This window comes from Grampus griseus (genome assembly GCF_964374135.1).
Source record: "Grampus griseus genome assembly, chromosome: 7".
NCBI classification, from domain to species: Eukaryota; Metazoa; Chordata; class Mammalia; order Artiodactyla; family Delphinidae; genus Grampus; species Grampus griseus.
The window spans coordinates 113,202,770-113,230,421 of NC_139001.1; the positions used below are offsets into that span (position 1 = coordinate 113,202,770).

The 27,652-nt window shown below is 47.8% G+C and overlaps 1 protein-coding gene across 4 annotated transcripts in view; it reads right to left on the reverse strand.

Annotated features, from left to right (window-relative positions):
* The window catches only part of CYFIP1 (cytoplasmic FMR1 interacting protein 1), a 93,780-nt gene that overhangs the window by 48,563 nt on the left and 17,565 nt on the right, over positions 1 to 27,652 (reverse strand). For 2 of the 4 annotated variants that reach the window (XM_082657881.1, XM_082657884.1), the window contains exons 2-11: positions 17,667 to 17,789; positions 17,502 to 17,591; positions 16,158 to 16,235; positions 15,889 to 15,990; positions 14,857 to 15,038; positions 10,466 to 10,562; positions 10,237 to 10,365; positions 6,922 to 7,026; positions 4,705 to 4,796; positions 2,047 to 2,164 (exon numbers count right to left, since the gene is read on the reverse strand). In XM_082657881.1, the coding sequence (XP_082514007.1) occupies positions 2,047 to 2,164; positions 4,705 to 4,796; positions 6,922 to 7,026; positions 10,237 to 10,365; positions 10,466 to 10,562; positions 14,857 to 15,038; positions 15,889 to 15,990; positions 16,158 to 16,235; positions 17,502 to 17,591; positions 17,667 to 17,783 (1,110 nt within the window). In that variant the 5' untranslated portion in view covers positions 17,784 to 17,789. Of the gene's footprint in view, positions 1 to 2,046; positions 2,165 to 4,704; positions 4,797 to 6,921; positions 7,027 to 10,236; positions 10,366 to 10,465; positions 10,563 to 14,856; positions 15,039 to 15,888; positions 15,991 to 16,157; positions 16,236 to 17,501; positions 17,592 to 17,666; positions 17,790 to 18,398; positions 18,437 to 27,652 lie in introns of those variants that run through there. The other 2 variants (XM_082657883.1, XM_082657882.1) reach the window with 2 other exon arrangements.

Consider the following 27,652-nt stretch of genomic DNA (forward strand, 5'->3'; position numbering starts at 1 on the left):
GATGTTCACAGTAGCATTATTTGTAACCCACTGTCCATCAGTCAACAGCAGGTGAACAAACCAACAAAATGTGGTGTGTCCAAGCAGTGGAGTATTATTCAGCCATAAAATTATTATAAATAAGCCATAAAATTACTGATACATGCTATAACATGGATGAACCTTAAAAATACTATGTCAAATGAAAAAAGCCAGTCACCAAGGAGCACATATTATGATTCCATTTATATAAAGTCAAGTAGGCAAATCCATGGATAGAAAGTAGATTGCCACGTGCTAGAAGGAAGGGGAATGGGGAGTGACTGCTATGGGTGCAGAGTTGCTCTGGGAGATGATGAAAATGTTCAGCAATGGACTAAAAACCTTTGAATTGTATAATTTAAATCAGAGAATTGTCTGGTATGTGGATTATGTCTTCATAAATCTGTTTAAAAATAAACTGTGCAAAGCTTTTAAAGGTGGATCTCTTTTCTCTTATTAAAATCATCATCTATGGGCTTCCCTGGTGGTGCAGTGGTTGAGAATCCGCCTGCTAATGCAGGGGACATGGGTTCCAGCCCTAGTCTGGGAGGATCCCACATGCCGCGGAGCAACTGGGCCCGTAAGCCACAACTACTGAGCCTGCGCGTCTGGAGCCTGTGCTCCGCAACAAGAGAGGCCGCGATAGTGAGAGGCCCGCGCACCGCGATGAAGAGTGGCCCCCGCTTGCCACAAGTAGAGAAAGCCCTCGCACAGAAATGAAGAACCAACACAGCAACAATAAATAAATTAATTAATAAACTCCTACCCCCAACATCTTCTTTAAAAAAAAAAAACACGCATACGCCCTTTTTTAAAAAACAAAAAACCATCATCTGATTATAAAGGCACGATAGCAGACACCAGAAGGCACACAGGAACCATGCACGCTGTCAAGGGCTCCTATTTGGAAAGGTAGAAGCCAGCTCTCTGTGTTGTTTGAGAACATCTCAGGAACTCAGTTTACAACAAAATCATGAAGTCCTGGGGACTGGCCCCCACCTCTACTCTTCGGGCAGCACTGGCCTCCGCAGAGGGGTGAGCTAATGTTCCTCATGGGGAGTCGGCTGCCCACCTGGGGTCTGCAAGGAGGTGATGTGCCCCAAGTATTGGGGCTGTCTTTCAGTCATCTTGGTTACACGATGACAAGTGCTCGGGGGTGAGGGATAGAGTGCATATTGTCCTGCAATGAGCAGGACCAACAGATTGTTCCCCCCAAATGTAATGGGCCTCCTGAGAACCCCGAGGTACCACGATCTCGGAAACCAGACCTGCGTATGTGGCCCCAAGTCCTCGAGTTCCTCTAGAACACCTGCAGCACCCACAGCACTGACCACCGCCCTGACCCTGACCTCAGTGCCCGGTCCACTAAGACGTGAGAAACGACACTCCCGCTGCCGCTCCCCCTCGCTCAGACCCCCGTGCCACCCACCCCATGCGTGAGCAGCAATGGCCTGGAGCCAGGCTTGGGGCAGGTGTGGGGAACGTGACCGGCCCAAGCAAGGACACAGAGAGTCCAGCTGCAAAGCTGGAAGGAATTAACAAGGCCCATGGCCGAAGAGACCCCCCTTCCTCCCACACGCAACTCCAGGTCTCCTCTGGGCACTCGACGCATCTGCCCACCGACTCGGAGGCTCCTGCACTTTCGCCCTCTAGACACGAAAGGGGCGCAAGTCAGAACCACCCCTTCTGTTCCTGACATCCTCCACTCTCCCCACCCCTCTCCTAGCAGCTTGGAACCATGGAACTACACTAGGAAATGCACTTAATTCATGGTCTCACCTCAGTCCTCAGCCCCGTGTTAACGTTTTTCTGAAAAAAGAAGCAGCTTTCTTGTACAGCTGAACAGATCCAAACAAACTCCATTATATTTGCCCTGCCTCATCCATTATTATCAGTGCTTTTTAAGCACGCAGTGCTAAACTACGTTTCTCAAAGCGATCAATGGTAGTATTTGGGCGCAGAGAATACAAGGGCCACACCAGACCCCATGTCCCCAGGTGCGCTTTGCAGGCAGAGGCCACTCACCTCGCTGTTGCTATAGCGCGCCAGCTCCGAGATGAAGCGCATGTGGTCCTCCCGGATCTGTACCATCTGCTCGCAGATGTTGTACTGTGGGCTGCTGCTGGAGGACGTGCACGTCCATCTGGTGGTAAAGGGGAAGCATGCGTTACCTGACAGGCGACTGGCTGAGGGCACATGCACAGCAGGCCCACCTACCACCCCGGGAGCCCCGCTGCAGCCAAGAGGTAGAGATGCAGAGGAAACGTGGAATTCTCCGCATGGAAACAGAGCCGGGCCTGCCTCATCTCCCTGTGTCAGGGCTGCGTCCTACCTTCTCATGTCTGTATTCTGGAAAAGGAACCGTAATTTCTCCTTAATCGGCAAACTACTTACCACAAAGCTGAGAGGTGTTGCTGAATTCAGGACACTGCAACACCCTTGCAGGGCCCCTTGACAGATTACTGCACAGTAGGCAGGAACTAATATTTCCTTATTACTCACATATGAAAACATAGCTATAGTATAAAACAAGTCAGCCAAGGACTCAGGGACAAAAGTTATCCTTAATGAGAGAGTTGAAACTTGGAAATTAGACAGTGTTGCTATAGCTAACTATGTGCACAACACACCATTTCAGCAGCAAACGGATACAGTCAATGTGGTGGGAAAATGTGTATCAAGAATTAAATCTGGGCTTCCCTGGTGGCGCAGTGGTTGGGAGTCTGCCTGCCGATGCGGGGGACGCGGGTTCATGCCCCGGTCCAGGGGGATCCCACATGCCGTGGAGCAGCTGGGCCCGTGAGCCGTGGCCACTGGGCCTGTGCGTCCGGAGCCTGTGCTCCGCAACGGGAGAGGCCACAGCAGTGAGAGGCCCACGTACCACAAAAAAAAAAAGAAAAAAAAATTAAATCTGTTGGACTTCTTGGGCAGAAAGCATGGGCCTTGCTTTGGGCTCAGAGCGGTTCCCTCAGTTCCCTCGCACTCAGCACCAACTCACACCATGTTTTAACAAGTTGGTCCCCTTTGCTAGAAGGGAAGGATTCAGATTACGAGTTTTCAAGGTGATCAGTACACTATCTCAAGCAGCATCACTTTTTAACTTTCTGATTTTACTACAGGATTACGTGATTACGGCATGAGCAAAGGCAGCTCCCTGAGTGTGCAGTAAGCACACAAGGCCCAGGCCCTCTGCCAGGGTCCACCTTAAACACACTGGCCTCCCCTGCATGCCCCAGACAGCATGTCCACCTCAGGAGAGGCAAGGAGCCCAGAGCCCGATGCCAACATGTGCCCACTCTGCGCCCACCCCCTGTGGCCAGACAAAGGTGCTACGCCATTGGGCTGAGCTCTTGGAGCTGATTGTTGCACGCTCAGGCACCTGCCTTGGTGGCTGTGAAACCCAGCATCTAATTGGTAATAATGGCCATCGACTTACAACAGAGCATATTAAAAATAAAGGAAGTATGCAAAACTCCTTGTTTCCTGATTCTCTTACTGATTTTACAATTACGTATGATCTGGATCTGACTGTGTTTGTTAGGGTAGGAGGTGAGTTGTACATTATTAACTTAAACTCAGGCATTTCCATTTATACCATGGAAATCAGCACACCCTCCAAATCAGAGCTCAAGTTGATGCTGAAGTGAAGAGAGATTAGTGAATGTAATTTATAGGAAGGTGATCACATATCAGATTTAATGGCAGATGTGTTAGGAAACAAGCTGGCACAGAGGCTGGCAAACTACATACAACGTGGGCCCAACGCGAGTACCTTCTGCATGGCCATAGAGCCATACAAAATGGTTTTTACAGTTTTAAAGAGTCGTTTAAAAACAACAACAACAAAAAAAAGAGTATGTGACACGTGTGGCCAGAAAGCCCTAACGTGTTTACAATTTGGTCTTCACAGAAAAAGACTGTTTACCTTTGAGTAGCCAGATTGAGGTGCAACTGTATTTTTCAAAACCATGGCTGAATGGAGACCATGTGTTTGGCAAAAGTCAACTAAAGCATCCTATGAAACTCAAGTGGATATGTGGAAGCTACAATAAAAAGTACTGTGTATTGATTACCATTTCTAACTGTAAGCTGCAGATGTTTTACGACAGGGATTGGCCATCTTTCTCAGGACAGGTCCAGAAAGCAAATGCTTTAGGATTTGGGGGCTACACGGTCTCTGTCACACATCAGCCATAGAGCCATCATCTTAAAAAAAACTCTTTAAAACTGTAAAGACCATTCTCAACCACAGAGACCTTGGGCCTGGCCTGGTTGGGCCCTTGGGTGATAGCTCTGTACCCTCTGTAAGTTACACGTGAATATCTAGCCGCTCCCCAGCAGGCTGCTGTCAAGCTTTTATAAGCACCCAGAGCATTTGGTTATACTTCCGTACTTGTGGCCAGCACTAACAGAACTCTTTGGGATGATGGAAAAGTTCTGTATCTGTGCTGACCAAAACTATTAAACTATTTGAAATGTGGCTATCCCACTAAGGAAATAAATTGCATTTGTAAATGAATTTAAATGTAAACATCCACTCATGGAAAAGGCTACCATATCACGCATTCGGTTCCACGTGGTTGAAAATGTCAAAGGTGGCATCTCCGGATAGATAAGTGGAGTGTTAGGAACCACAGTGAGAACACTGCAGAATGCTCTAACTGGACAGCTCACTCTGCCTACCGAGATTTATTTTCCTCATAGTGGGCGCTGGTCTTGATATATCTTGCCAGTTCTATTTGCATGTCCCCGAACAGCGGAACCACCTGGAGCTGCTGTATTCAAAGAATAAAAAATAACCCAGGGTCATTAAATATGTTTAGTCACCAAATACAATCGCAAGAAGAATGAATAATGCTAATAATTACTGTGGGTTGAATGTTATCTCTGCAAATCACTTACTGCAAAAAAGTTGTAAACAACTTCTACGTTCACTTTAAGAAGAACAAAATAAAAGTTAAAAACCAACTCTCATAAAACCAATTAAATATTAAAATTAGGGCTTCCCTAGTGGCACAGTGGTCGGGAGTCCGCCTGACGATGCAGGGTACATGGGTTTGTGCCCCGGTCCGGGAGGATCCCACATGCCGCGGAGTGGCTGGGGCCATGAGCCATGGCCGCTGAGCCTGCGCGTCCGGAGCCTGTGCTCCGCAACGGGAGAGACCACAACAGTGAGAGGCCCACATACCGCAAAAAAAAAAAAAAAAAATTAAAATTAACCTACCTTGTTGCTAGATCCATGGTCATTAAAAAAAAAAAACAAAACAAAAAAAAACAACTGTATTTCTATATACTAGGAACTATTAGAAAACAAAAATCTAAAGAGAAAAAAATTACAACAGCATCAAAAAATAAATGAAAAGTATATATTATTAAATCCAACAAAATATGTGCAAGACTTCTAGACAAAAACAATACCAAGAATTCTAGAGAAATTTTTAAAATTCTAAGGGAATACAGAAATACATTAGGTTCATGTATATTGGAAGACACGGTATTTTAAAAATATCAATTCTCCCTAAATTGATCTATAGATTCAACGGAATCACAAACAATATTCCAAGAGGAAAAATGGTTTATGGGTTTTCTGTGTGTATGTGTAAATCAGCAAGTCAATTCTAAAACGTATTTCAAAAGATGGAGGGACAATACTCAAGACAATTGTGAAGAACGTAACTTGAAGACTGGTAAGTAGACCTGCTGGAAACCTACAGCAACTAAAGCCAGCATGGCCCTGGAGCGCAGGTGCAGACCAGTAGGGCAGAGCAGAGAACTTAAGGCAGAGTCACACACGTACAGACACCTGCTTTATGACACAGGTGACTCCTCAGAGCAATGGAGGGGAAACGGCCTTTGCAATAATTGGACAGAGTCAACTGGATATCTAGAACAGGAAAAAAAAATCCAAAAATATCAACCCCCTACCTCACAGCATACACATGGCCAGTTCCAGGGGCATTATAGATCTAGATGGAAAAGAAATGGTGATGCTTCTAGAAGGTATCACAAAAGAAAATTCTCGAGAGTCTGCTTTATCAAAGATTTCTTAAAGTGGACATCAAAGATTGATATATTGGACCACATTAAAATTAAGAACCTCAGTTCACCAAAGACTCTTCAAGAAAGTGAAAAAAAAGAGCCACATAGGGGAAATGCATGTATTTTAGAACACATGTATCTGACAAAGGACACATACCCAGAATACATAAAGAACTACAAATCAACAGGGGAAAAAAAGAATGAGAGACTTGAAAGGACACTTCACAAAGAGAACACACAAAAGACTAATAATACCGTGAAAAGCCATCAGGGAAACATCAAGTAAACCACAAGAAAACAGTAGCCAATAAAATCACAAGGACACCGCTAGTGGTGATGCAAGTCAGCACAGCCATGTGGGAGAGTTGTGAGGCTGTATCTACTACACTGAAAATGTTCATTCGATTGGATGAATACCCAATCCACCACTGGGTATTCATCCAACAGAAATGTGCATAGATGTGCACGAATCAGAGCAGCACTGTTCGGACAAGCCAAAATCCAGAAACAATCTCATGTTCATCACAACAGAATGGATAAATAAATTGCAGTTTAGTCATAAAATGCAGTGCTATACCACAATGAAAATGTAAAAACTACAGTTGCAGGCTCCCACAGGGATGATCTGACAAAGTGAATGGGGGCAGCCAGACACAAAAGAGTACACGTGGCACCATTCCATTAGACAAGGTTCAAACCCAGGCAAATCCGGTACAGGGTAGGAGACAGTCTACCTCCACCTACCCACCCACCTGCCACCACTGCATTTCCCAGCACAGAACAAAGCCACAGAGGTTGACCTCCAAAAGCTCAAACTGCATACACTTCAATAAAAAGGTTTACCTAGAAACTGTAACTCACCTTGAAGTACTTGTCGATTTTGGATAAGTTTATTCTTTTCTTGGCATCTAGTTTATAAATGTTGCTGACACTCCCATCCATCAGGTACAGACCAAACCCCATGACCTGCAAATCACAAAATGGCACATAAAGCTCAGACCTGCAAGTTTAATTACCCATAAACACTTATACTGCTACAGTTCATAACTTAGAAATGACCATTCTTCTTTCAAAAAGCACTTTTTAAAAAAATTTAAGTATAGTTGACCTACAACCTATGTTAGTTTCAGGAGCACAACATAGTGATTTGATATTTCTACACATTAAAAAATGATCACTACAGTAAGTCTAGTTACCATCTGTCACCACGCAAAGACATTACAATATTAATGACTATATTTCCCATGGAGTACATTCATCCTAGTGACTCATTTATTTTGTAGCTGGAAGTCTATACCCCTTAGTCTTACCTATTTCATTCACCACCACCCCGCAATAACCCCACTAGGAACCTCCTGCTTATTCTCTGTATCTATGAGTCTGTTTCTATTTTATGTTTGTTCATTTGTTTTGTTTTTTAGATTCCACATATAAGTGCAATCATATGGTATTTGTCTTTCTCTGACTTATTTCACTTAGCATAATACCCTCTAGGTCCATTCATGTTATCACAAATGGCAAGATTTCATTCTTTTTTTAGGGCTGAACAGTATTCCATTATATATTTAGTTAGTTAGTTAGTTAGTTATATAAAATCTTCCTATGCATCTATCAATGTTACACTTTGGTTGCTTTTGTGTCTTGACTATTGTTAACAATGCTGCTGCAATGAACACTGGTGTGCATATATCTTTTTCTTTTCTTCACATAAACAGCCAGAAGTGGAATTGCTGGACCCTATGGCAATTGTAGAAGAACCAGCATACTGTTTTCTAGTGGCTGCAGCAATTTACATTCCCACCAGGGTTCACCAGGCATCCTTCTCCACATCCTCGCCAGCACTTTGTCTTCTTTGGAAAAAATACCTTCTTTGGAAAAAATGCCGATTTAGATCCTCTGCCCATTTTTAAACTGAATTTTTCTTTTATATTGAGTTGTACAAGTTCTTCGTATATCTTGGATATTAACGCTTTACTGAATATACTGTTTGCAAATGTCTTCTCCATTCAGTAGGTGACCTTTTCATTTTGATAGTTTCCTTCACTGTGCAAAAGCTTTTTAGTTTGATGTAGTCCCATTTGTTTATTTGCACCTTTGTTTCCCTTTCCTGAGGAGACAGATCCAAAATATATGTTTTCTTCTAGAAGTTTTATGGTTTCAGGTCTTAACATTTAAATCTTTAACCCATTTTGAGTTTATTTTTGTATATGGTGTGAGAGAGTAGTCCAGGTTGATCCTTTTGCAAGTAGCCGTTCAGTTTTACCAATACCACTTATTGAAGAGGCTGTCTTTTCCCTGTCACATGTTCTTGCCTCCTTTGTCATGGACACAAAATGGGCACAAAAGTGCCCATTTAAGTGTGGGTTTATTTCTGAGCTCTCTGTTCCACTGATCTATGTGTCTGTTTTTGTGCCATACCTTCCTGTTTTGATTACTGTAGCTTTGTGGTATAGTTTGAAATCAGGGAATGTGATACCTCCAGTTTTGTTCTTCTTTCTCAAGATTTGTTTTGACGATTTGGGGTCTTTTTGGTTTCCATACAAATGATAGAATTATTTGTTCTAGTTCCATGAAAAATGCCATTGGTATTTTGTTAGGGGTTGCACCAAAACTGTAGATTGCCTTGGGTATTTTGGTCATTTTAACAATGTTAATTTTTCCAATCCCCAAAACACAACAGATATTTCCATTTGCCATTTTATTAATTGTTTCCTGGGGGTTTTTTTAGAGTTCCTTTTTGTCCCTTTCTTCTTCTTTTGCTCTCTTCCCTCGTGATTTGATGACTATCTTTAGTTTTATGTTTAGATTCCTTTCTCTTTTTTGTGTATCTAGTATAAATTTTTTTTTATAAATTTTTGATTGTGGTCATTATGAGGTTTATATATATGTGTATATATATATATGGCTATATATGATCATATATATATATATGATTAAGTTATGATCTCAAGTTCAGACTCATTCTAATAACCCTGCATTTTTACTCCCCACCAACGCTTAATGTTTCTGACATCATATTTTATATCTTTTGTGTATCCCTTAACTACTTATTGTGAATATAGATGACTTTACTACTTTTGTCTTTTAACCTTACTACTAGCTTTGTAAGTAGTTGATCTACTACCTCTACTGTATATTTGCCTTTACCAATGAGATTTTTCTTTTTGTCATTTTAATATTTCTAGTTCTGGTAAAAAGCATTTTTAAAAGTCCCTCAGAAATTAATACCTATCCCTTCACATGAAGCTATTTTACGTCATTTTTTGTGTCCTCTTCCAGGTGCATACATCAGCTCCACTTCTCATCAAGCACAAGGCAATACTAAATGTGGATTTCCATAAGCACTTATGACCAAGGGGCTCTTGCACCAGGTAGGTGCAAACAGAATGTTTCCACTGCCACAAAGCACTCCACTGGACAGTGTCCTCTTGCTCTGATCCCTCCGTGCTGCTCTCCAGCAGGAAAGAAGTATTGGAGATGGGCCCACTTGCATGGAGGGCTTTGGGTCAGCAGGACACCCAGAACAGGGTCCCCCGGAGCTGCCCTCCATGAAGGTAGAGAGCAGAGTGAAGAGAATGGCAGAAGCATCTTCTCAGAGTTACTCAGTTTTCCTGGGTCTCTCCCATGTACAAGTTATTAAACTTTTGTTTGAAAAAAAAAAAACGCCTTCTCATCTTCCCAGTGAGAAACATCATTGAAAACCTCCCCAATTTGAAACAGAATAATATTGAGGAATATGGTAAATGGCATGTTTCTTGACCAACAAAAGTCTACTATAATCATGGTGACACAGCATACTAAATTTCTAGGAATTACATCCTTACCACGTAGAATCTGGTATAACCTCTGCTACAAGCTTTATACTGAGAAAGGCGCTTGACCAGGGACTCCTCACCCACGAGCACCTTCTCCAGGGATGGGCATGTGATCTACCTGGCACTGGGGTCAAGCTTGGAACACACTCACGGGAATGCATCAAGGACTTGTAGGGCAAACTGCATGTAGGGTGGAGGGTGCTATATATGCGTGTGCGCGCGCGCGCACACACACACACACACACACACACAAGCATGAGAGAAAAGGTTGGCCAAACGATCATAAAGTGCAGCCTATTCACGAAAGCAGGGCTGCCCCTATCTCATGGTGCTGTTGGCAGCCTACCCTCAACACACGTACTTTGAGAAGCATGTGTTTCTCACTGGGCGTCAAGTACATCCTGTTCTCATAGCAGTCCACACACAGATTCACAATGTCTGCTAAGAGCTCTTCATAGCCAGAAATCACTTCGAGCTGCTGCTGCAGAGACTGAAACACAGAGTGAGACACCTGTGTCACTGACCGCTCTCCGCCCCTCAGCCCCCCAGTGATGCGCCCCATCAGCCAGAGCGGCAAGAGTGTGAATTACTTGTGTGATCTTGTTGTGGTTGGCCAGGAACATGGACAGATTCTGTGATTCCTGGATGGACTGTGGATCTGCCATTTTACGTAAAAACTGAGCAGCCCTATGAAAGGGGGAAAAAAAGGATTAATCAACCAACATGCTTAATGACTTTAAAGAAAAACAGCCTGGGAATAACAAAATTATTTTACCCTCGCTACAGTTATCTGTAGAAATGTGCATCTTAGATGCTGGTTACAATTTCAGCCTCCTCCAGCTTCTCCCCTGAACTCCAGGTAAGTCTCTTTGCAACCTGGATAGCTCATGACCCTACTGTCCATAGCTGATGGACTTCCTCAGAGATGTGGCAGCACTTCTCACAGGCCTTCCTGAAGGGCACCTATACATGGGCCTCTCCCCTGGGCTCCCTGTCCCCAAGTGTGAGAAAGGATGACACTCCCTCTGCTGAGTGACAAAGATGGCCAACACTGTTTAGGTTCTCTGTTAGGAAACTTTTGGGCAGCCAAACCCCCCAACAGTCAGGGACCACACCACGCATAGTTCTGGTGCCAAAGGTCTGAGACAGAATCCTGATTCCACCACCAATTTGCAGCTCCATCTTGGACAAACCTAAAGATCCGGTACCAAGTCTAACATGAGGGCTGGGTTTTCCCACACCACCAAGCAATTCTCTAGCACCAGTTGCCAGTGGTGTTACAATTCTGACACTGCCTGAAGATAGCATCAGACCCCACAGGTTAAGAGCTCAGTCCCACAAGACTGCCACGTCATTCCCCCACTTCAGACACCAGCTGGAGGTCCACGTTGTCACTGTGCTCCTGGCCAACCAGGTACAGATTGGCAGTCCCAACAACCCTTCTTTGGGTTCGATTAATTTGTTAGAGCAGCTCACAGAACTGAGAAGACATTTTATATACTAGATTAACAATTCATTATGAAAGGATATAACTCAGAACAGCCAAATGGAAGAGATACATATGGGGACGGGGGGGGTGGGCCCTCTCCAAGCACCACTCCCCCCGAAACCTCCACATGTTCACCAACCTGGAAGCTCTCTGAACCCTATCTTTTGGGGTTTTTATGGAGGATTCCTCACATAAACATGCTTGGTTAGATCACTGGACATTGGCAATGGATTCAACCTCTAACCCCTCTCTCCTCCCTGAGATCAGGAGGGTAGGTCTGAAAGTTCCAACCCTGTAGTTACAGGGTTGATTCTGCTGGTGACCAGCCCCCATCCTTAGGGTAACTAGAGGCTTTCCAAAGTCACCACATTTACATAACAAAAGAAACTTTCTTGATTTTATCATGGGAAATTCTAACGGTTTTAGGAGTTCAGTGTCAGAAATGGGGATGAATACATATTTCTTATTATAAATCAATATCACACCTCCTGAACTCTCCTGACTCTCACTTACCATACCTGTGAAAAACAATAGCTATACGACCTACCCAATGGGGCTGACAAGGGAACGGTGGACACAAAAGGACCTGTACACTGAGGTCCAACAAATCCTGTGCAACACAGGCTGAGTCTCTAGTTTTTGCAAAGAGGGTGAAAGCACATATGAGGATTCTGCACACCTAGGGCTTCCCCAAAAAAGTTTAGCAGAAACTGCCCACATAAGGACCTGTCGTGCAACCTAGAACCTCTGGGGTTTTACTAAAGAAAAGCTTTCATGGCAAAGACTGGTAACCTACCCCAACTGTCATTTCCTTCCCTTTCCTTCCCTTTCCTTCCCTTCCCTTTATTCAGAATAAACCCTGAATTTCTGTGGTGCAGTAACGTGCCTCATTCTCATCTCCATGCTGTGACCAACTGCTGAGCCATGAGATGTAATGCAAAACTTTGTAAGGCACTTGAAAGTTTACTTGTAAGGAATATTGTGGGCCCTTCAATACTCCTTCCTTCCTGCTGACTGGAATACAGAGATGACAGCTAGAGCTCAAGCAGCCATCCTGGGCCACAAGGCAACAAATGAAGACAGCAGGAGCTCTGGTTCCTCAACACTATGGAACCCCGTCAGCTGCAGACCACCTACGTCAGAACTTTTCAGGTGAGAAATAATCTGCAATCTTGCTTACTTCTTAAGTTGTAAAAAATTATATACAGTGAAACAATATTAACTGATATGTTTACATTCTTTTTTAAAGTGTTCACTTTACTGTATTGATTTGAGTGGGTGTTGAAGCTGCAGGAGTGGAAACTAAGGAAGGGACCAAGAATACCTGCTTTTATTTTCCTTAAGCCTCACCATGACTATATGGGTTATCTGGCATTTACACTCAGGAAAGGCTGTAACTACCAGCTGGGTGCACATAAAATGTGTTCTGAGTGTTGAGTGTGGGAGTGTGAGGGCTAGGGAGAAGTGGAGGTTATTGTCTGGGAAAGTAAACCAACCAACCCGGGATACCAAACATAGGTCACAGGAAGAGGCTGCTGGAAGGGTGAGGGGTGCCCAGGCCCTCTTCTGTGCTTAGGGGAGCCTAGGGGGTAGCAAACACGCTGGGCAACTTCTGAATGGGGTGCCCGGGGGCCTTCCACAGAGCAGCCGTATCTTTAAACTATTTTCCAGACTGGGCTTTGAAATAAAGGTGCTGCTGCTAAGAGAGAGAGGGAGAAAAGAAACCTTTTTAAAATTTAAAACCCCTGGGGCTGTCCACCTCCCCATTTCCCTGATAGAGTCAGGAAGGCTGCGAACACCCGACAAGTGATTTGTGCCATCAGGAGCAGCAGTTGTTCTCCTGAGCTGGGAAGTTCCGAAGCCCCGACACTCCACCAAGAGTCACACGCACTTGGAATCCCACAAAACTGGCATCAAATGGAAACAACTCCAGACTTTCCTACCGGAGCGGAGTTAACAGGACAATTCAAAAGATTTTGTCGTTCTGAAGATCTAGGCTTCCGTGCAGAGCTAACTCTAGGTGATGAATGGAACGCCTGAACTTATTTCACACGAATGAGGCTTAAAGTCTGGGAGATCTAGCTCAACTTCCAGTGCCATCCCCTCCTCAAATCTGTTTCATGCCTCATCTCAAGTCGACTTCATTTTAAAGACACAGCAATAGGTGCACGATTTTAAGTACGTGTTGGGGTTCAGGGTAGGCCGCCCCCAAATATGCCACTGTGGCATACTGAATTATTCAGAATTGAAGTTACTTAAGAAACAGCCACAGCAGGGCATTCTGACCTCCTCTGTGCCCCTGAAAGCAGGAAACAAACCTCCCACATGAAAGGTCCCCTCCCTGCACCAGGAGGTCGGGAGACATCGTCATCACAAGAGACGGGGCGTTCAAGGCTGAGAAGGCCGTGTGAGCTAACCTTCCAACCTCCTCACTCACTGGCCACCCGAACTCAAACTTCTTTGTCTTGTCAATTCTTCACAGTTTTTTTTTCTTTGTTTCAAAAGTATAAACGCTGGGAATTCCCTGGCAGTCTGGTGGCACTCCCACTACAGGGGGCTTGGGTTCCATCCCTGGTCGGGGAACTAAGATCCCACACGCTGCCAGGTGTGGCCAAAAAAAAAACAAAAACAAAAGGTATAAACACTGCCTCCTTTGGTCACTTCTTTGGGTCTCATATCTTGGGACCCCCATACTCATGAAATGAAATTATATTTGTTTTTCTCCTATTAATCACTGTTTTCTTAAAGGCGGTACTCAGGCAAGAACCTAGAAGGGCAGAGGAAAAATTCTTTTTCTTCCCCTACAAATGAAACCACAGCCTATTCAGACACAAAATAAAATCTCTTCTAATTTAATTTTATAGCTAAGATTCCTTGTCTAGCAAAGGAAACAGAAGTCAGCATCTCATTCCAGCCAACATGTTTTAACAGTCCCAGGCAGACTTTCTAGAAAGTCAGTTAGAGGACAGCAGCTCCGCTCTACCTGCCACCAACACAGTGTCGCAGCTGCAGCGCCGAGCCGTGCCCACCTTTTCCAATTCTCTTCTCCAGAAGCTGTCCACATTCGAAAAGAAAACCGCTCTGGAGGACAACTGGTCTGGGGAGCCCTGTGGGTGCCGGGGCCAGCTGTGCCCACTGCGGTGACGGTGCCCGCCTGCCAGGGATGCCCACCAGCCAGCCAGCGACGAGCAGCGGCGGCCCCATCAGGCGTGGAGCCTCCAGCCCCCTGGACAAGACGCTCAGCGCCTCAGCGCCCACGCACCACCGGCCCCATACAGGCTCAGAGCACATCACTGCTGTCTGGGCTGAGAGTCCAGGGCCCGCCCCCACCCCCGCCCCGCCCCGCCCCCAAAGCCTACAAGAACGCCTCGCAGCGCTGGCGGTCCGCCCAGGAGAACACTTCCGCGGGACGAGACTGGCCCTCGTGGGCACTGCACCCCGCACGCGAGTGCACTCGGGAACCCGGCCCTGAGTCCCAGGCGCGCTCATCACCTCTTGTAGGCTGAGTGGTCATTCTTCACGCTGCACTTCATGTTCTTCAGCTCGTCCAGCACGGCAAACATGTTGATGAACTTGCCCAGGGTGATCAGATAGGCTTCAGACACGAAGTCCTTCCTTCTCTCCGCGTGACACAGGCGCCTCACCTCCCCACAAAAACGCTCGATGGCGTTTCTCTGTGCAGAGGAAGCAGGGGCAGAAACGCGGCTTTCAGGGACGGGCCAACCCCAAGCCCAGCTCCAAGCACAGGGTCCAGAGTCACGTTACTCGATGATGAAACACCCAACCAGGGGTGCATGTTTACAGCTCGGGTAAAGAGACATGTTTCTAGAAAGTGATTTCCACGAGCCTTTGCTCTGTAACAATCATTATCAACTTTGCACTTTACCAACTATGTCCCCAAAGTAAAAGAATTTTGTTGATTATTCCAGCAAAGTTACTGAGCAAAATGCTCCAATAGAATGTCTGTAAAGCACACTGCTTTAGCTTTTAGAGTTGAAAAAGGGGGTGGGAGGATTTCCACTTGACAATTTTTAAGATAAGACAAAAATTCGTCACCGAAGAAGTTCTATCTTCTCCCTTTGCTAAAGGATCTATAATAAAAACTTTCACACATTTCTAAACTATGTCTTTAAAAAAGCCAGTAAGTCCCTCCCTGTGGCCACTCTGTTTAACCCAAGGGCCAGAAGGAGCCAAGGCCAGGGCGAAGCCCACCAGAGTGGACAGTGGGGAGAAAACACCCCAAAACCAGATGAATCGAAAGTGTAAGCCTGTAAGCGTACTGACAGAAAGCAGTCTTCCTGCAGGAACTACAAATTCACTCTCAAGGGGAGAAGAGAAGTGAAACCCAGAAGCAGCATTTATTCTGAAAGGGCCAGTAACGCTTTGGACTGTCTAAGGCTTAGTTCCCTTTGGTCTCAGAGCTATTGTGATCGCTTGAATTTACACGCACTTTGTTTAGTTGGTAGATGGTGCCACCATCTCATTCCTCTGCTCTAAACCCCTAGGATTATTTCACTGTTTTACCTGGAAGTACATAAAATTCATCAGTTTTGTGACCTCAGGCTCAAGGACCTCCACGGTTTTCTCATAAATTTCCACTCTGTTAGGCTGTTCGTTACATTTCACCTGGGAGAAAACAAACATGACATAGAGAGGCTTCAACCCTGAGAGGATGTGGGGAGTGCCCTGAGATGGAGCAGGCCAGAGGTGGGGCGGGGTCTGACTGGGCAGGGACGAGTGGAAAGGATGAGGGGGTGGCCAGTGGGGGTTGGGGTCCGGCTGGGATGGGGCACCTGCGGGATGGCCCGAGAGCAGCTCCTCCAGGTGTACAGCATGACGGCGTACTCTTGGCCTTCCTCCAGCATCTCGTTCTGCAAGGGTACACGGGGCAAATCAAAGGCAAGCAAAACAATCATAAAAAAGGAGATGCCAAATCGCCAACAGCTAGAGCCATAAACCATGGTGACCATGGTGGAGAGGCCAGGAGGACCCTCTCTTTGAGGGACAGAAAAGCACCAGGACCTGTGTGCCAAGAGACAGCTGCTAAGATACTGGTGACACTGCAGACCACCCCAAACACCCCCATGGCTTCTGCAGGCTGAAGAGGGGTATGAGCGACATGCAGCCACCTCTGCCCAGGGGCAGCACAGCCCAGGGCACCTGCCGTAGCCGCTACACCTCAGCCCCACTCAGCCCCAAGCCACCTACTGGCAGTGCAGATCTGAAGCTGGGGACATGGGAAGCGTGCAGTGCAGCTGAACGCACACGGGGTCCTCACAGCCGCTCCACCAAGCCACACAGAGCCTCCTGGCCCCGAAGGAAGACTAACACACTCTGCTGTCCCCAGGGCGGGGAGGGAAAGCACTTAAAATCCAGGGAGAGTATCCATGGGAAGAGGACTGCCATCATTTCAAAACTGCTTTCGTGTCTACTCCTTCTTTCACGTTATTTCCTTTGGTAAAAATGGCAAAAATTGCACAGATGTCCCTGAAAATGTTGACTACAGTTTGGTAATGTTTTTAAGATGCTTTAAAATGCTCACAACCTTTGACCTAGTAACTTCACTTCTACAAATCTAGCCAGTGAGAATGATGATGTATTTAGGAAGATGTTCATCACAGCATTTTTTACTAGAAGAAATCAAGGCAAACTAAGTAAACATAGCTAAATTTTGCAAATTAGTTAAAATTTGCAAAAATAGTTAAATTTTGAACACTTAAAAACTGGACTAGACAGCCATTAAAAATTACTTCATCTGGTGCGTTTTAATGACATGTTAAAATGTTCATGAAATCATTAAAATACATAATTATAATAACAATGCAATTCATTTATGCAATCTAAATCCCATATGGGTGTGTACCTGGTATGCTTGAGTACAAGTACAAAAGAGGGAGAATGGGTTCCCTCAAAATGCTGACAAAGTTTTTCTCTGGGCCACAGAAGCCAGGTTTTCAGAAAGAGCATATATTGTCCTTATAATTTAAAAAAAAAAAAAAAAAGTGCTTTAAAAAAACATAAAACACTTCATTCACTTTCTTCTCTTCTTCCTCACTATGTATCCTACCAGGATAATACCAAAGTGACATTTGCTATTCAGACATGCCATCCCCCCAGAGGAAACTGCGCAGAGTTACCATGCTAGAATGGACGGTCGCTTGTTCAATGTATCTTGCGATGCCAGTGACAAATGCATTTCTGTCTTCAAAATTAGTGTTGAAATTTGGCTGCAAGAAAGAAGAAAACCATCAAGTACAGGTCAGCACCACAGGCCACGCATCCCGCGGCCGCCCAGCACCCACCTGGTAGAGCAGTGAGGATGGCGGGGGCTCGATGCAGGGCTGCTGGTCGGGCAGAGGCAGCTCTTCCAACAGGTCCACGTTGGACAGCGCATCCTCCAGCGTCACCTGGGCTGCCATCCTGCCCTAGGACAAAACACAGAGTCCCCCCAGGCCATGAGGAAGGGCAGGGGCACCCTGCCAATCCTTCCAGGGTGGGGTGCTTAGCACCCTGCTCCCCTGTGCCCTCTCCTCAGGGAGCTGGGGATGCTGGAGGGGTCTCGGCCCATCCCTGGGGTCTGGCATCTCTCTCTAGGCTCACCAGCAGGGGAGTCACAATACAGCCTCTGCTGGTCGTGGAGTAGGGCGCATGGGCCAAAACACGTGCCATCACCCCCTGCCACCTTACCACCTCAGGGCCACCATCCTGGAGGGCTCTCCGTGAGGGACTGGCAACCCCTCACTGAGCTGGAGGTGGGAACAGCTCCTCCAGTACCATGTCTGCCTCCAGGGGCCGATGGTGCTTCCCTGCCAGTGGCGCTTCCCAGGTGCGTCCTCCAAGCAGGGCCACACAATAGGGACAGAGATGGATGAGGCCAGAGCCCTGCCTCCAGGAATACAGGGCAGCCTGCAGCGCCCATTGAGGTGAGGGCCGGCGGCCAAGGGGAGGAAATAGGGAAGGACTATTGGCAGAGGCCTGAGAGCCTGGACTCTGCAGCTGCCAGACAGAAGCACAGCAACAGAGACGGACTTCACCTGCCACGCCTACGCCAGCTCCAGGAGAGAGGAGTCAGCTCACTCCAGCTTGCCTCCGCTGAGTGCTGCTGTGACCCTGGACAGGACTCAGGGACGAGCTCTGACTGCAGACGGGCACACCAAGCAGCTCCGCCCCTGGCAGGATCCTGGGGTAGCTCTGACCTCAGACAGGTTGCGTGGGGCAGCTACATGGGAAGCTACGTTCATTCTGAGATGGAAAGAGCAGCAAGCGGGCTGGACAAGAACACTGAAGGAAGAAGCACCCAGTTGCTCCACCTATAGCAACTGGGCCCCAGGCAAGGCATGGGCGTGGAAGTGTACGGCAGGGCAGGCTTCCAAAGCCCGGGCATACTGGTTAGAGGACCAACAAGGGAACCCCAGGCCCCTGGAAAGCCCCAAGGCCAGTGTGGAGAGGAAGAAGCTTGGAAGAGCAAGCCCGCGAAGTTGCTCATGAATGTCAGGCCCACCCCCAGGCTGCGTGGATCTGATCCTGACACCCCAAGCCCTGAGACCACGGCCAGGTCCCAGACAGCCCCAGGAGGCACACACAGGCCAGATCCAATGGCACGGCTGAGGCTCCAAAGAACTGACACGGAACCGTAACCCAGAGAGGGCAGGTCAGAACTGCACCTAAATCAAACGAGGTTGTTTGCCTCGTTTGGAAATGGAAATGGAAACACCGACATTTTCCTAGGATTTAAGCAAGACCCAGAGTCTCATACTATAATATCCAAAATGTCCAGCTGCAATCCAAACTACTCAGCAAAGAACCAGTAGTGTCTTAACCCCTGTTGGAAAAGATGAGCAACAGATACCAATACCAAAATAACAGATGCTACAACTATCTACCAGACTTAAAGCACCTACTATAAAAATGCTCTAAACAAACAGCACTCCTGAACTGAACAAAAAAACTGAAAGACAGCAAATAAATAAATAAAGATATAAAGAACCAAATGGAAATTCAGAACTAAAAAATACAATACTGAAATTTTAAAAACTCCCCATATGAGCTTAAAAGCAGAGGAAAGATTCAGTGAACTTGAAGACAGAGCAATGGAAATGATCTAATCTGAATGACAGAGAGAAAAAAGACTGAAAAGAATGAAGAGCTTTGAGGACCTTTGGGACAAGAGAAAAAGTCTAACAGTCTCATCAGAGTGCAAGAAAGGGAGCAAAGTGGGCATGGCTGGAAAAACAGCTGAAAACATGACTGAAAACTTTGCAAGTGTGGCAAAACTTTGATCTGCAGATTCAAGAAGCTCAACAGACCCCAAACAAGATAAACTAAAGAAATCCCTACCCAGACACATCACAGTCACACTGCTGAAAAATAGACAATGAAGAAAATATCTTAAAAAGAGCCCGAGAAAAGTGGCTCATGACCTAGAGACCACGTTCGACCTCTCCCCAGAAACCAGGGGGACCTAAAGAAGTAGAAGACACTTTTTAGGTTGAAAAAGAAGTGTCATGAAGATGAAATAAGGACATTATCAGATGAAGGAAAATCAAAAGGATTCATAGACAGCAGGTGAACACAAGTTCAGAAGGAAGTGATACCAGAAGGAAACTTGGGACATAAAAAGCAAAAGCAAGAGAAAGGGTAAACAGTGAGTAAACAGAGTAGACAGCTTCCTCTAGAGGTCTTTAAAAGATGTTTGGTGGCTGAAAGCAAAAATGAAAATATTGTCTGATGGAGTATTCAGTGTATAGAAACGTAATATATAAGAGAACTATGGGGCTTCCCTGGTGGCACAGTGGTTGGGGGCCTGCCTGCCGATGCAGGGGACACGGGCTCGTGCCCCGGTCCGGGAGGATCCCACATGCCACGGAGCGGCTGGGCCCGTGAGCCATGGCCGCTGAGCCTGCGTGTCCGGAACCTGTGCTCCGCAATGGGAGAGGCCACAACAGTGAGAGGCCCACGCACCGCCAAAAAAAAAAAAAAGAGCCTCGGGGCTTCCCTGGTGGCGCAGTGGTTAGAAGTCCATCTGCCAATGCAGGGGACACGGGTTCGAGCCCTGGTCCGGGAAGATTCCCACATGCCTCGGAGCAACTGGGCCCGTGCGCCACAGCTGCTGAGTCTGCTCTCTAGAGCCTACGAACCACAACTACTGAAGCCCGCGGGCCTAGAGCCTATGCTCTACACAGCAAGAGAAGCCACCACAATGAGAGGCCCGCGCACCGCGACGGGGAGTAGCCCCTGCTCGCCGCAACTGGAGAGGGCCCGCGCGCAGCAACAAAGACCCAATGCAGCCAAAAATAAAATAAATTAAAAAAAAAAAAAGAGCCTCTAGGGCTTCCCTGGTGGCGCAGTGGTTAAGAATCCACCTGCCAATGCAGGGGACACGGGTTCGTACCCTGGTCCGGGAGGATCCCACATGCCGCGGAGCAGCTGGGCCCGTGAGCCATGACCGCTGAGCCTGCGCGTCCGGAACCTGTGCTCCGCAATGGGAGAGGCCACAGCAGTGAGAGGCCCACGTACCGCAAAAAAACAAAAACAAAAACATAATGACATAGGTAGGCTGACAGTAAAAGGGGGAAAGAGAAACTGTGCAAGAAAAGGAAGCTGGACTACTTGAGTGTCAGACAAAGCCAACTTCAGAGCAGGAAGTTACCAGGGATAAAGACTGGGGCTGCATAACGACAGAAGGTCATTCAGCAAGGAGACAGAACCACACTCAGGGTGGATGCACTAACAAGAGAGTGCAAACCAGGCAAACGCTGATGGCACCGAAAGGAGAAGTAACTCCACCCTGGAGACAACAACAGGTCTCAGCCAGCAACAGGAGATCAGCAGGACACACAGGACAGACACCAAGGGAGCGACGGGGCCTGACGGCGGTTCACAGAACACCCCTCCCGACAGCACAGTGCTAACTACGAATTTTAAATGTAGCAGATATTTTTCAAAATAATGAAAACTTTTTCCTTCCATTACCAACTTCCTTCTATCATCACAACTTCCTGTTCCACATGCTCAAGAAAAGACACACGCCCAGGACAGGGGATGCATAGCGCCACGTCCTCAACCTGGTCACTGCCTTGCAGAGCCAGTGCGGGGCTCCAGTGGTGCCCACACACGGCACCTCAAAGCTGATGGCCTCCAAGGGGCCAGGCTGCCCTGCAATGATCTTGCGGCCCCTCAGGGCTGCTTGGCCTCACCTCTGTGCCTCCCACCCCCGCGGGTCAACGAGAAAAACTGGTCGGGCCAACCACCCTGGGACAGCCACACAGCTCACATGACAGGCCGCCCTGGCTGTCTGCCCAGTGCCTGCGGGACGCCCTCCCTCCCCCACCTCTGCCCAGGACAGTCCAGGAGAACCCAGGTACGGAACTGGTGCAGGAGGGTTGCAGAAAGCCTCCGTGACACACACGGGTCACATCCTAGGAAAAATGTCAAATGTTCAACTTATTTCCAATCAATGTGTAAGGATATTTTTCTTTGTTGTGTTTTATATATACAGTGGAATATTATCTGGTCTTAATAAGGAAGGAAATTCTGACACATGCTACAACATGAATGAACCCTGAAGACACGCTAAGGGAAATAAGCTAGTCACAAGCAGACAAATACTGCACGATTCCACTCACATGAGAGGAGCTAAATTCATAGAAGGAAAGTAAAACGGTGGTTACCAAGGGGTTGGAGGGGCGGGGACTGGGGAGTTACTGTCTAATGGGCATAGAGTTCCAGTTTGGGAAGATGGGGAAAGTTCTGGAGATGGACGGTGGTGATGGTTGCACAACAGTGTGAATGTTTCAAATGGCAAATTTTATATGTTATGTATATTTTACTACAATTAAAAAATTAGGAGTGGGCTTCTCTGGTGGCGCAGTGGTTGAGAGTCTGCCTGCCGATGCAGGGGACATGGGTTCGTGCCCCAGTCCGGGAAGATCCCACATGCCGCGGAGCAGCTGGGCCCATGAGCCATGGACGCTGAGCCTGCACGTCCGGAGCCTGTGCTCCGCAACGGGAGAGGCCGCAACAGTGAGAGGCCCGCGTACAGCAAAAAAAAAAAAAAAAATTAGGAGCAAAACATTAGCAATATTTATTGTAGATAAATCAGAAAATACAGAAAGGTAAAAGAAATTATCCACAATCCCCGGATTTCTCACAGAAACAAGATGATAGAAGCTCTTTTGTAAGCTACTTTTCCCTTCCAACTTCCAAAAAACGTTGACGTTGTTGAACATTCTTTCATAGCATCTTTTAAGCTTCATGTGGACTACGGGTCAAGGCCCTGCCGTCACTCACGGAGGCTCTCTCTTATTTGCTGCATTTTCCTCCCCATGTTTTTCGGTCAGGAACACCCCCTACAAACACCCAATTCCAGGGCCACGGGCACCCCCGCGACTCTCCAACCTGTGCATCTTCCACAAATGCACGTCTGCCCGGCCTCTGCCTCACCTGTTGAGGAAACCTGGAACTGCCCGTTCCGAGTTCAAGTCCCCAGTCTCCATCTCGCCTTCTTCTTTGACAGCTCAGAATTCCCTTTAAATCCATTTACTTTTCTCTATCTCTAACGGCCGCCCCTCATCGGGGTGGCCCACGCTCCCTCCCTGTGCCTGCTGCCACCCAGACCCAGAGCCTCGCCGGCCCCTCCTCCCAGCCTCACGTCGGGCCCACTGGGGTTCCTTCCCAGCACGACACAGGGGCCTTGTGTGTCTGGTCACTGCAAGGCCCTGGGGCAGAGCCTCAACCACATCTGAAGGACCCACATGCCTTTGCAGCGGGCTTCCACTGGTGCCAAAGCCCAAGAGCGTAACTAAAGTAACACATTTGGAACGCACTCAAACCTGCCCGTGCGGCCATGCGGGAGCTTACGGTTTAACAACTTGATTACATTTCTGTCTCCTCTGGCTCAGCTCAAAGGAGCTCATGCGGCTCCACAGCTTGGGGCCTGGTCACAGCAGGGTGGTATGTGACCACAGGCACAGAGGGGAGGCCACGTGAGGACACGGCGAGAAGGCGGCCGTCTGCAAGCCAAGGAGAGGCGCCTCGGAGGGAAGCAGCCCTGCCGACACCTTGATCTCAGACTTCCAGCCTCCAGCACTGTGAGGGAGTCTGCCTAAGCTGCCCAGACTAACACAGCCAAGGTCGGGTAGAGCAGAATCTCCCAGACAGGGTCCCTACACCCTTCTTCTGACTGGCCACGAAAACCATCCCCATGCTGGTGTTTTTTCTGATCATAAAACAATACAGGCTCGATGCAGAAAAAGACTGCTGAGAGCAAAAACCAGCTGACCCACTCGGGCCTCAGTCTGAAAGTACCAGCATCAGCACTTCTGGTCTGTGACCGCCCCCAACACCCATCCTTCCTCCCCCTGGGGGTGAAACAACTGCAAACAGACGTTGTCCACCCAACAACATAAAAGCCAGGCTTTTTCTTCCTTGACTGATTCCTTTCAGCAGTAGTTCCTAACCCTGTTTCTGATCCCTACGGCTTGTCAAGTTATCAAGATGAATTTAAATATGTCAGCGGAACTTTCTTTTAACAAGCTATGAACAAGTTACGAGTTTTTAAAATAAAGATTTCAAAAAAGGACACACTGGGACATCCCTGGCGGTCCAGTGGTTAAGACTCCGCGCTCCCACTGCAGGGGGCACGGGTTCGATCCCTGGTAGGGGGAACTAAGATCCTGTATGCCGCACGGTGCAGCCAAAAAAAAAGACATGCTGATCTCACTTTGCTGCTGCTGGAGTGTCCCTGACTAAGGGATCCCCAGGGCTCAGGGGACACGCATACTCTGGACAGTTCCTCAGCAACTTCCTCACAGGTAGGGTGGGCGAGTGGGAAGCCAGAGCTCTGAGCTGGTAGCACTTCACCCGCCCTGTGCACCACCACCCACCCTGCTTGTTCCTTTAACGGGCAGTGTCCTGGGGCCCCACGGCAGGGCCCTAGCACTCAGACGGTGTGCCCACGCCTCTGAGCTGGAGAGGCGGAGAGTGGGCGAGCTTCCCCGGTAGGGCCGAGATGCAGGGATGCTGTGCTGTGACATACCGCAACACTCATAGCCAGCGAGACCCCGGGGCCCAGCTGCTTCCTCCTCCTATGCTCCCCGGCCCCTGCCCTTGGGTGAGGGGCTCCCAGGGTCCAGGGGCCTCTTCTGACTCAGCTGACACACCATCCTGCAACCGAAACTCAGGCTCAGTTCTGTGCAGGGCAGGGTCTTTGAAATCCTGCCTCCGTAAGGGGACCTCCCGTCTCCTGCCATGACATGGACCCCTTCATGGAGGGGCACCCAACCCCACTCCACCCAGGACCAGCACCTAGACAATGCTTCTGGCGTAGCTCACAAGCAGAGCGAGCTGGGGGCACCCTTCCTGAACTTGGAGCCGATGTGTGACCAGAGCCAAGGCCCAAGGAAGACACCCTTTGAACCTCAGGTGGCCACCACAGGCAGGCATCAGAGAACCCCAAGTGGGCTCAGGGGACCACAGATGGGGGTCAGGCAACCTCAGGTGGGCAGGAGGTCAAGGTTCCCAGTGCCGGGCTAGAGACCCCATGGCTGCTGCCCCCCTTTCTCCCCAACGTGGCACCGTCCACCCCTCAGCCTAGATCACCCTACAACTTCCCAACAAGTCATCCGCACAGTCACCCTCAGGGTGGGGTCGTCACACTCTGACAGATGATCAGGGCAATGCACAGAGTCGCACAGCCACAGAGCAGGGCAGAGCCAACGTGACCCCAGCGCCAGGCGCCGTGTGCACCTGGGCCGAGGACACAGGCAGATTACAGCGGTAGAGACGCCGGCCAGGCCTGAGGGCAGGAGAGGGGCAGCGAGAGCCCGAACCCCAGAGCAGCTGTTGGGGTCGAGAGAACAGCGCTGGGAATGGGGAAGGGCTGCGGTGAACAGCCCAGGGAGAAGGTAGGTTGGTTTCTGTGAATCACAGCAGCCACCACACAATTCAAAACCGAGAACAGCAGATAACAGGACTTTTGTTGTTGAATGAGAATATGATCTGATCGTTTTCCCTGTTTCTGTGCAGGACGAAAGGGAAGCCTCCTCTGTTTGCCGGCAGTTCAGTTAAAAGGTAATAATAGACAACGAGTCCTTACATAATTCAACAATTTTAAAAAATAAAAAAAGAACACTTAGGCTAGGCTGCAGAGAATTAATAGAAATTAAAGCGGAGAGACTAATTTTCAACCTGGTAGCATGGGTGGCACCAAGAGATTAAAAGGAAAAGAGAAAAAAAGTATGTGTGTGTGTGTGTGTGTGTGTGTGTGTGTGTTTGTTTTCAATAACCCAAGATCACTGGGAGAACACAGGCTCCCCATCAGAACACTGGCTGCAGAGACAAGATGAAACAAAAGCGCAAGACAAGAAAGGTACCTTGGGAGACAGACATCTAAGGTGAGGCGCAAGGACAGATGGTGGGGGTAGTGAGGAGGGGCGCCCTCAGGAGTCCACGGTCCAGACTCCCTGTGAAGGCCCCAGAGAGTGCAGTGTCCGGAGGCATCCACTCCTGAAGGATCCAGGCCTGGTTCAGACCCTTGATGCACCTCTGCCAACCACACACAAGGCCTCCTCCAGGCCCAGACAACCTCAGTCCGCACTGCCTGTGGGGACCAGCCTGGTACAGGACATGGGCCACGGAGGGGGGCCTTGTGTTTTGCCAGGTTAGAGGATAAACTTCTATCACCGTGGAGATGTATTTATTTTCTATGACCATCTATACCTCTAGTACTGCTCTGGAAACAAAAAACAGCTAAAACACTTTCTGGCTGAATAACTTGCATGTATTTGGAAGAGAACATTCATCTGTCAGCGGTTAAGGTAAAAACAAAGAGCAAGAATAAATAAATAGCAAAAAGGAAAAAATAAATAGCAAAAAGGGTGGAGCCCAGTGGTGAAGGGACATCAGCTCGAGGAGGGCGACCATTTAGAAGGCTGGGTTAAAAACACTAAGAGAAACAGCTCAAAACAAGCAGTTAAGCAAGCAAACTCGGTTTCTGGTTACTTCTGCTCCCAAAAGCAGCTGAATTTAAATCTTCCACAAATCAAGCATTTAAATCCAACTGGTCTTACACACCCGTAAAAGAACTTGGCACACAGTTTCAGAGAATCGATCACTTTCGTCAAGGCAAGGTCTTAATTTACTGTCCATGAAAACAGAAATGAAATGAAAACTGTTACACTAGGTATGTGCCTATTAATAAACAGTAGGCTTCCAGCGGCTGGGAACCAGACTGGGGGCGGGGGTAGGATGTGGACCCAGCTCATAAATGGGACTAAAAATTGACCCTGAGGCCCTGGAGGGTCAGGCAGCAGGAGCTGGCAACTGGATGCCCCGAGAAAGGGCTGAAGCAGGGGGATGCCAACCCATGGGCCAGGAACTGGAGACCAGGGGCATGCTGGGCCAGACAGACAGGGCAGGGCGGGCAGGAGGCTGTGTGAGCGCCACACACAGGTAGGGAGGGCGTCCAGCACAGACGGGGCCCGGGGTCAGACGCAAAGCTAAGTGAGGGTGCATCCCAGCCAAGAGCCAGCAAGCAGGCATTCTGCACAGGCCCAGTAAGCTTTAAAATAGAACTGCCAAGGCAGCTCGACACCAAGGTTGCAAAACATGGCAAAACCACAGGAGGGAAAATGCAGAACTCATGGTTCAGATGCCCATCCAGATGTCCTGACTGTGGCACCACAGTGACAGCACTGCCTGTGTGTCGATGCCACCCTTCAAGCCCACGTGACCTGAGCCACGAGGGTGTTGGGTCTCCTCAGCATCTCCAAACTTGTAATATTTTTTACTTTACAACTAGACAGTATTTCACTTGTCAAACCCCACAGCATAACCAAACCACAACAAACTACGAAATGTTTCTGCTAACATGCACAGGACGCACATTGATTTTCTTCCTCTTCTATATATACAAATAACAGTACTTCCCAAAAAAGTACAAACATCCAATTTTTTGTGCAATCTGTTCACATGTAAAATAAATCATCTGAGGAAGAGAAGCATACTTTATTCAACTGTGCCCTTCTCTCTCGCATTTTAAAACAACATGTTTTTCCAACTCCAGCCTCTTTCCCCAGATCAAGTGGGATGGGGAGAGAGAATGGGGTTGCTATGATCTCTAGGCAAAAACTTCAAAATTAAAAAGCAAACACCATCTTCTGCTCAGCTTTACTACTGAAGAAATGCAAACTGCACAAAAATTTTAGATTCCATTCTCGAAAGCAGCACTGGTCTCTTCTGCAATTACCTCAAAACAATTGCTGCATCAACAGAAAAACAAAAATCGAGT